This window comes from Marmota flaviventris, chromosome 5 (assembly GCF_047511675.1).
Source record: "Marmota flaviventris isolate mMarFla1 chromosome 5, mMarFla1.hap1, whole genome shotgun sequence".
NCBI classification, from domain to species: domain Eukaryota; kingdom Metazoa; phylum Chordata; class Mammalia; order Rodentia; family Sciuridae; genus Marmota; species Marmota flaviventris.
In genome coordinates, this window is record NC_092502.1 from 130,298,229 (window position 1) to 130,308,685 (window position 10,457).

Below are 10,457 nucleotides of genomic sequence, written 5' to 3' on the forward strand. Positions count from 1 at the left end.
CCATAGAGATTCAGTAAATACTTGCTGCATTTTTTCAATATATATATTTTTAGTTGTAGGCGGACACAATATCTTTATTTTATTTTTATTTGGTGCTGAGGATCAAACCCAGTGCCTTACGCATGCTAGGCAAGCACTCTGCCACAACCTCAGCCCATTACTTATATATATGTAATATATATTTTAATATATATTTTTTAGTTGTGGATAAATCTTTATTTTTATGTAGTGCTGAGAATTGAACCCAGTGCCTCACACATGCTAGGCAAGTGCTCTACCACTGAGATACAACCCCAGCCCATTGGCTACACTTTTAATGGAAGTTTAGATACCCTATAAGATATAAAGTCCACATTGCCTATTAGATATGGGCCAAATGTCTCAGCATGATTCAACAACAACCTCTTCATAAATTGGTCCCAATTACCTTTCTCTTTCTAACCTCATCTCTGTAACTCCCCAGCACAAAAACTACTGTATTTCTCTGTCTTTGTCTGTCCTATACATGATATTTATGAATATACTGTCTACCCTCTGTGTACTGCCATAGATTAACTGAAGACCTACTATATATTAGCTACTCGATATCATTAGCTCTCCTACTTTTCACATTCTAACCATCTTGACTCCTCCCCAATCCCCATATGTCTTTGTCTTAGTCTGTGTTCTGTGCTATACATGGATACCACATATAGGATCATTTATAAAGTACAGAGGTAGCAGAATAGAATAGACATTATGATTGCTGTATGTATATAGGTGACTCTAAGACCAGTGTGATTCTGCAATCTGTACAATTAGAAAAATGAGAAATTATACCCCAATGATTTAAATGTATGAATTGCCAAGATCATTGTAATGTCATGTGTAGCTAATAAAAAAATAAAATTAAAAAAAAAAAAGAACAGAGGTTTATTTGGCTTGTGGTTCTGGAGCCTGGGAAACTAAAGTTCACAGTCAAGGCATCTGGTGAGGGCCTCATGCTGCATTAGGGTGAGGCACAGCAAGGATGCTAGCTTAGGTTTCTCTTCCTCTTCTTACTGATGCAATTAGAAGGACGAGTCTCACCCTTGTGACCTCATCTAATATGATTACCTCCCACCAACATAAATTTAAGGGTTAAGTGTCCAACACATGAACTTTTAGGGGACACACTCCAGCCACAGGACTGCTCACTTGCTGCCTAAGGAAATCACACTGGTTCTTGTTGGCCTCCAATTGTCAGTTTAGCACTCAAAGCACAATCATATTAAAATTATTTGCTTACTAACCCGTTTCTCTCTCCAGGGATCTGAATGTGTCCTAGTCATCACTAATTCTCAGCAACTGGGAATAATGATACACCTCATTTATTCTACTCATTGGCATCAATTGGGCAACATTAATATACAAGAATAGGATAAGAGGCTGGGGCTGGGGCTCAGCGGTGGAGTGCTTGCCTAGGGTGTACGGGGCCGTGGGTTCGATCCTCAGCACCACATATAAATAATAAATAAAGATATTGTGTTCAATACAACTAAAAAATAATTTTTTAAAAAAAGAATAGGATAAAAAGATGAAGACCGGATAGCAAAATGAAGCTGAGATAAAGCTGTTGCCCAAATAGCACAACCATAAAACTGTGCAGTTCCTTAAGTTGGACTGAGAGTTGGCTCTGAGGTTTACAGTTTTGACAGCAGAGAGGAAGGAAGACCTGAAGAATTTTAAGAATGAGCATTCAACTTGTACCAACAGCTGTTTCCTGGGTCCTCCACTTGGTGCTAGGACTAACGTTGGAGAGAACAGCCCATGTGAGAACTCATGGGGAACCTTGGTATCTGACAGTCAGCACCCAAGGCTACCACTCAGTACAGAAGAGGACAGTTACTTTTAATGAATGAAGTCCTCTCTATTTTGCAAACCTTCCTACCTCATTTAGGCTAGAGGAAGCTCTCCATTTCAACTCTGTTCACCAAACTTTTCTAAATATCTTCCTTTCAAATCCTACACTAACCAGATTGATTCCTTGATCATTAAAACTTATTCCCCATGGGAGTGGGTGAGCCTCCCTATTCTTACAGTGCTCAGAGTTCTTCCACCATTTATTCCTGGGTTCATCCCTCTGTGGAAGCCCTTGCCATTAAACTCACTTTAGAATTATACCTTTTCTTCTAAATCTATCAGTAAATCGCACAGAGCTTTCATCAATAATTCCAAAGTCCCAGATCCTCTTCATCCTACACCCCAAAACTCTGGAGACTGGGATATGCAATTCAGAACCATGATGATATATTGTTTCAGAATCCCCTGAACCAGTCATGTCTCTTAAATCAGAGAGTTAGTTCTCGGAAACAAGTCCAGACCTTAGACTTCTGGACTTCTGGTATATTCCACGCACCCAGCACCATGCTGAACATGGAGTAGACACTCATCCACATCTGCCCACTACCCAAATGGAACACAGATAAGAAACCTGGACTGGATTGATGATAGAGCAAAAAACAACCATTATATGACGCAGGTGTACTTCTTCTTGGTATTTATCCAAAAGAACTGAAGTCACCAGACTATAGCAGAACATGCAAGCCCATGTTTATAGCAGCTTGATTCACAACAGTCCAGTTATGGAACCAGCCTCAGGGTCTGACAGCAGGTGAATGGATGAGGAAAATGTGGGGTAGTTACAGAATGCAGATTTACTCAGCCACAAAGAAGAATGAATTATATCATTTGCAGGAAAACAGATGGAACTGGAGAACATCATGTTAAGTGAAATAAGCCAGCCTCAGAAAGCCAAGGATCATGCTTCTTTTCATATGTGGAAGATTAAAAAAAGAAGGGGAAAAAGTATTTCATGGAAAAAAGGGGGGCCGTGGGTAGGGGAGACCAGTAGAGGAAAGAGATAAGAGAAGGGATGAGGAATGAAAAGGGGGAGGTGCTGGGTAATGATGGACCCCACTATATTGTGGGCATATATAAATGCATCACAATTAATCCCACTATTTTGCCAATAAATAATAATGTGACAATAAAAAAAGAAGCAATGCCTCTTCCAACATAATTATTTTTACTCAATGCTAGAATCATAAAGGATTCTGTAATATTAGAAAATGTAAGGCCCGGATGTCTCCTAGTGTTCTTTAGAGTAGACCAAAAAAACACTGAACTTATGGAAAATGGATATGGCTTCATGAGCTGGCCCCATGCCTATTATCTAGGACTGTGCTAACTCTAGCCACTCTCCACATGTGGTTATTTAAATGTGAATTTAAATGAAATAAAAGTAAAAATGTATTTCCTGAGTTACACCAGCCACATTTTGTATGCTCAACAGTCACTAGAACCTACTGGCTACCGTACCAGACAAGGAAAATGTACAATAATTACCATCATGAATATTCTATGGAACATGACAGGTTGAAGTCATCTTTGATAGTTCAAACACCTTCTATGGGCCTCAGTTTCCTTTCATGCAAAATAGAACACATAACTCACTGGGTTACTATAGGATTTATGAATGCAAAATGTGAACATCCTTATTGATCAATGTAGTAACTGAAGTTTGACAAACTACTAAAAGGATAATTACATAGTTTGGCAAGTGTCTCACAAGCAACAATAATATGGCTGTTGAAGTGTGCTACTGTAACTGAAATAAGAAATGCTATCTTAGGCTATGTGGCCAGAAGAATCCAGTGCTCCTTCCCAGGGAAGCCTGCTGCATGTAAGAAGGAATGGAGAGAAACAGAACCATGCTCAGAAGAATCTGCAAGCCATCTAAGAATCCAGCAGTCATGGAGTCCAGGATTTCTCAGCTGGGGAAAAGAATGCGATGAATTTTGAAACAAACAGAGAACTACTCTCAGATGGGACCTGAATCCTTAGGCAGCTCCAGAAATCACTAACTCAACAAATAGAAAACATGGATTAGTTAAGAATCGTCCTACAAAGGAAACGTTGCCTTATGAGGAAGAGAGTTCATGACCCCAGAAAGAGCTCAAACACAGCACTTCCCAGACATCAGTGTATCCAATCTCCTGGAGAGCTGGGAAAACCCAAGTGTCTCAATCCCACCTCCAGAGATACTGGTTCGGTAGGTGTGGGGTGGGGCCCAGATGATGCAGATGTCAATGTCTTGGGTCTAGAAGGACACTGTGAGGAGAAACACAAGCTGGAGGACCCACCAGCACTGGGAGAGAAGGGGCGTTGGACCCCAAGTGGGAGGTGGGTCCCTGTAACCTTTCAAACCAACTTCACAGATGGTGCTCCAAGGGTCCCATTGGTGTTCCCACTGCAGTGTCCAGCCTAATCTAGATCTTCGAAAGCCAGAGGTGCCAGGCGTGTCCCTTTGTAGTCACAGCAGGCAAATCAGTGCATTGCATTTCCAACAGTTAGGCAAATAGAAGGCAGTATGGTCATGAGTGCCAGATGGGCTGGGGAAAAGGGCCATGCATAGGCTTCTCTGCATTTAGTGAGTTCAAACTCCATCACATCAGTAGCTTTCTAGGCTACAGAGGCAATGTACCCCCAAAGAGTGGCTGAATCATAAGCCCTTAAATTTCAAAGTCATGATCAGCAAGAAGCCTTAGAAGATGGACCTTTTGTTCCATTCCTTGCCAGTCTGAGGCAATCATCACATGACCATACAAGGCATGGCTTAGAGCTCACCACTCCCTTACCAAAAACCTACCCTTCACCCCAAGATCTATGCCTGAACTTTCCCCACAGCTTCAATAATAAAAATAGTCAATAAAGCCACCTTGCAAATAAACAAATTGTGTTGTAATCCTGAAGTGGCACACTACTGAGCAGTCAAAGGGGGTGAATCTCAAGATGTTAGGCTGAATTAATGAAGCCGGGAACAAACAGCATAAGGCTGCAAGGTAGCACTTACAGAGACTTTAGGAAAGACAAATCTAATCTATAGGGACCAGTTGCCAGTTCCCACGGACCAATTCCCAGCAACGGGTGAGGCCCTGCCTGCCCTGGGACTGAGGAACTCTTTGTCACCGGATCTATTCCAGTTGCGGAAACCCTGATTTTTGAGATGGGCACTCTGTGTGGTCTGTGAGTGAATATCAATGTTTTAGCTTTTTTTCATATTTTAGGCTTTTTCATAAACATATCATAGATAAGTGTGTATGTGTGTGTGTGTGTGTGTATATCTGTTCAAGAATGATCAATCATTTTGGTGGTTTTATCTCCTATGGATGTATCCTTAATCAATTCTGTGCACTTTTTGGACATTTTAAACTTTTAAATTGAATCATCTGGCTGGGTGTGGTGTGTGCTCACTTACAGTGCCAGCTAGGCAGTTCCTTGGGAGGATGAGGCAGAAGGACAGCCTGAGCCCAGGGGTTTAAGGTTTAAGGTCAGCCTAGGCAACATAGAGAAACATGGTCTCAAAAAAAAAAAAAAAAAAGAATCATTCTGCTAATGTTATTTTGTGCTTCTTTTGCCCCAAATAACCCTTGTAAAATCTGCCCACGGTGGCTGCCTTCAGTTACTGTCTATCTTACTCTTCTACAGCAATCCATGGTAGAAATGAACAAACCATTTACTTAGTCATTAAAATATTTTCCAGTCTGGGGTTGTGGCTCAGCATTAGAACACTTGCCTAGCAAGTGTGAGGCACTGGGTTCAATTCTCAGTACCTCATAAAAATAAATTTATAAATAAAGGTCCATTGATGACTAAAAATATATTTTAAAAAATATTTTCCATACTTTTACAAGGCATTTTTTATTGCCCCCATCACCTACTGCAAAAATAAATCCAAACACTCGGCACAACTTTTCAGGCACCACTGTCCCCCCAACATGTCCTGTTGTCACCTAGACAGCCTCATGTCCCTTGTCCCCTCACTGCTCTCTGCCAGCTCATGTGGCCATCACATCCATTTATTTGTGCTATGGCTGAAATACTCAGCACACCTTCAAGGTGCTCTCCCCCTGGTTTTATTCCTTAGGGCTGGACCACTATTGCCCATGAACCAAGTCGACCCAAGCCATTACTGTCCATTAAGGTCTGGTTTAAGCATGATCTCCTCATGAAGAGATCTCCTTATAAAGTCCCCACAACTGTCCTTTCCAGAAGCTTCTACCACATTTGCTTCATGCTGACTTGAGTTACAGCCTCTTGTTATGGTGATGTCTCAGTTTTTGTCTTTCTAGTGCTTGGCACTAAAATCTTGCAGGTAATGGGTAGGTGATGAAAGTCCTTCCAGTAACTGCTGGCACAGGCACTAAATCATTCAAAAATTATATGTTTAAAAAGTTAATTTCCACAAAAATGAAACAACACCAATTAAGGTGAAAAAAAATCACTGTTGATCAAGATAGGATTTGGGTTCTTCATATTTCTAACATTGATCTTTTTTCTATTCTCACAGAAAATGCAAGCTTTAGAATTCCTAGGAGAAAAAAATGTTTGAGTATTATACAATTTAAGATCATTTGATAAGAAATACACTATTTAAAAAATCTTTCGACTCTGAATAGCCTTTTAAACCTGGATGGGCAAATAAAGGAGGGGAAACTTCAAAATTTTAATGAAATCAAACTCCAGTGAATTATGACACAAAAGCAACAAATATTTCAGAATCTAAAGAGCAGGCCAGGCACAGTGGTATGTGCCTGTAATCCCAGCAGCTTGGGAGGCTGAGGCAGGAGGATCTCAAGTTCAAAGCCAGCTTTAGCACCTTAGTGAGGCCCTAAGCAACTTAAAGAGACCCTGTCTCAAAATTTAAAAATTTTTTAAAAAAGGGGCCAGGGGATGCAGATATGGCACAGTGCTTAAGCACCCCTAGGTTCAACCTCTGGTACAAAAAAAAAAAAAGAATTTAAAGAGCAGTATTGCTATCTTTCTGTCAAAGAAAATACACACCTGGAATGCAGATACTGTAAATAGAAGAAGAAATAAAACAAATAAGATTATAACTAGGTTGAATGTCTGGCCATTGTTTGCCTCTGTAACAGTTTTTATTTAAAATATATGTATACAGATGGAAGACATCACTGCATAATACCAAATATGCCTTTCAATTATTTTATGTCAAAACCATTATTTTCAATAGGTGTTATTAAATAATGCCTCATAAATGCTGGGATACGGCTCAGTGGTAGGGCTTGCCTAGCATGCACCAGGCCCTGGGCTCAATTTTCAGCACTGCAAACAAAAAGAACACATCACAGAAAAATGTTTATAACTTATAGTTACAGAAATTAGGCTACAGTCTTTAATATTAATAGAGCTCTAAAAGTCAATAAGAAAAAGACAAATGGCCCAATTGAAAAATAGATGAAGGTTATTTATAAACAGATAATGTAGTCAAAACATAATTATAGTAGCTCCTGAACATAATAAAATAAATATTTGATCTCAGAGAAATGCAAATTAAAAATCATGCTGGGATATCCTTTTCCACCTGTAAGATTTACAAGATCAAAAAGTTTCATAAAATATTCTTGGCAAGAGTATAGAGAAACAGGCACACGGCTGGTAGGAGTATAAACTGGTAAAACCCCAGCAAATGCAATATGGTGAGATCCTTTAAAATTACAAGTGCCCAACCCCTCAGAAGCAGCAGCTTCACTTCTGGAAATTTAACCTTCAAAAACACTTGTACACATGCAAAATGATGTATGAAAAAGACCATTAGTTTTAACAATGGATTTGCAAAAGCTTGGAAATTATCATAGTGACTCCATAGGACACAGATTAAATATTTGAGACATACTTAACAAAAGAATTCTATGCATCTGAGAAAGAAAATGGAAGGGATCACCATGAAAGAAGAGTAGCAGCCCATATGACATTCCATAATTTGCATAGAAAATTGTGTATTTGCTGAAATATGAACTTATCTGCAAAGATATTCAGGAAACTGGCAACATTGGTTGCCACTGGAAGAAAATGGGAGGCCTGGGACTAGCGTGGGAAAGACATTTTCAAAATGCTTACACTTTTGTACCTGTAGAACTGTATTGATTACTTTTTTAAATAAATAAAAAAGTAAACTTTTTTATTGAACTTTTAACTGAGGAACTGTATTAGTTACTTTTTTAAATAAATATATTTTTTTTAATTAAGAAAGAAAATCTTAAAAAATTCAAATGTTGGGTGTTTTTTGGTGCAATGAGTAAGACACAGCCCTAAGACTACTGGCCACTGTCCAGCCTAGCACAATACAGCACATCCTCCTTATTTGAGGGTTCAGGCAACTTTGTAAGAGGATAGAATAGACCTGGAATAAACTGGAGAAACACCAGTGGCTAGAAGACTCAGGAACCCTGACAAGACACAGCTTGTTTTAAGAGAAAACCAGGGCTAGCATGAATCTGCAGAAAAATCTTCACAGTGATCAAGTTAATCTAGAAAAATGACAGCCTATGTCTCTATTGTGCATTTATTTATTTCCCAATTTAAGGTTAAGAAATCTATGTCCTGTAACAAGGTATTTGTTAGTAAAACTGCTTACTCTGCACTTTGCAAAGAAAGCTTTTCTCTGCCCTCAGTCACACAGGTAACAGATGAGAGGGGCCTTCCATGTCAGACACTTCCCTTCTCACCTGTGAAGATGGCTTTTTGGAGAAACAGATCCATTGTTCAGGGCTATTAAAAGAACATGCCCATGTATTCTCTTGGGACTTTACCTGGAAATATGACTGTTTTCCACACTGGGCACACCTGGGGGGGGGGGGGGTGATGTGCATAATCCACCTGTTTGTTTGCCTCCTATTTTCTCACCAGGGAGCAAAGACAGTAAATCCAACCCTCGAGGGGAAGGAAAAACAAATCATTCAGTGCCCATCCCTGGTGGCTGATAAAGCCAGCAGTCTTGAGAGTGTACCTAAGCTGGTCCAGATATGCCTCTGGCGTGCAAGAACGAACACAAGTTCAAACACCTTTGCTCCTGCATGCATGGAAGAGCAGGTCAAGACCTGTGAGTTTCAGAAAGCCTAAGTTTTCAAGTGTGCTGGGAACATCTGTAGGTACAGGTGCGTGTGGACTGCAGACCACCTCGCCTCTGAGCCTGGATGCACACACGGGGGTGACAACTCTGTACAGGCAAGTGAGTCTTTGAGGAAAGTTGAAGTATCTACCTGTTTGAGAAAGGTTGGGTGAGAAAGTGAAGCAGGGTTGACACTTAGTCCACCGCAGTATACGGCTTTCGGCCCCGCACCCGGCCCTGGGCACCCCCTCTTCCCTGCCCGGGCGCCCCAAGGTCACCTGCCCTCCTTGGCGCCCCTACCCAGCCCGAGCTCTCACCAGAACAGCAAGTTGGCACCCACGAAGCCGAGCAGGCTGCGCAGCGGCCTCTTCCAGCTCAGGAGTTCTTCGGCGCAGCAGCCCAGCCACAGCACCGGCTCCCCGAGCAGCCAGGTCACCGCGGCGGGCACCCGGCCCGCGGCCTCCTCCACCTGCGGCCCCGCGCCGGCTGCCGCCGCGCCTTCCTCCGGGGCTTCCTCCTGCGCCTCCTCTTCCAGGGGAGCCTGGGGCGGCGGCCGCTGTAGTGCCAGCTCCCCGGCAGCCGGAGCCGGGCATCCTTCCTCGGCGTTCTCCTGGGGCGCCGCGCTCGCCATCTTCAGCGGTGCTACCAGGCGGGGACAGAGACGCGCGCGCCTGGCTGTCGGCACGAGAGAGCGGCGGGCGGCGGCAAGTCCGGGCGCGGGGTGCTCGCCGCGGGGCGCCAGCGGCTGGGTGCCTTGTGACGTCAGCCCGGGCCGCGGCGGGGGCGCAGCCCGGGGGAAGTGGGTGCGGTCAAGTTCGCGCAGGGGCGGGGCCCGAGCGCCGAGGGGCCGGGCGGCATCCTGTGCGCGGTGGGTGCTGGCTGGGCGGCGGCCCCGGGGAGCCCGAGTCCCCTGGATAGCCTTGCCGGGATCCGACGAAAATAACCCCCTTTCCCTTCCAGCGGCGGGGGAGGGCCAAGGAGAGGATCGCTGCCGGGTTGCTTATCTAAAAGGGAGTCCGGGCTACGGGTCAAATAAATGGGACACTCACTTTCTCAAGCCAGGGCCACCGATCGCCCATCCTATGGTCTTTGAGGACATTATCCGAACTCCCCTCCCTTCTTGGCAGCTCATTCCAGTCCCCAGGACCCATCCCCCAGCCCCAGCCCCGCCCGGTGTCCTTTCTGGGACGCCTGCATGCATAACCATAACCATAGCAAAGGTCTTCTGCACCCTAGGAATAACAGCCGATACAAATGTTGGATTTAAAAAGGAAGAAAAAAACATCAACAACATCTAGGGTCAATTAAAGAGTTGCCGGCCCTCTGATTTTACTAGTTAGGAAACGCCAGGCCTCAGTGATGGGTGCTCCTCCTCTTAGCTTGGGGCTATGATTTGGGTCAGAAATGCAGGTTACTCTGTGCAAAGTACACTGAGCTGGTAGCCGAGAAGCAAGAAACTTCTTCGTAGCCTGGACGTGGTGCTCTGAACTCTCTGCACGTGTCCAGCTAGGTGTGGTAAGCTTGG

General features: G+C 43.3%; 1 protein-coding gene across 1 annotated transcript in view; it reads right to left on the reverse strand.

Annotated features, from left to right (window-relative positions):
• Retreg1 (reticulophagy regulator 1) overlaps positions 1-9,657 on the reverse strand; it is a 132,492-nt gene extending 122,835 nt beyond the window's left edge. Inside the window, exon 1 of the mRNA XM_027954385.2 lies at positions 9,250-9,657. Within this exon, the coding sequence (XP_027810186.2) occupies positions 9,250-9,563 (314 nt within the window). The 5' untranslated portion in view covers positions 9,564-9,657. The remainder of the gene's footprint in view (positions 1-9,249) is intronic.
• Positions 9,658-10,457: the final 800 nt, after the last annotated feature.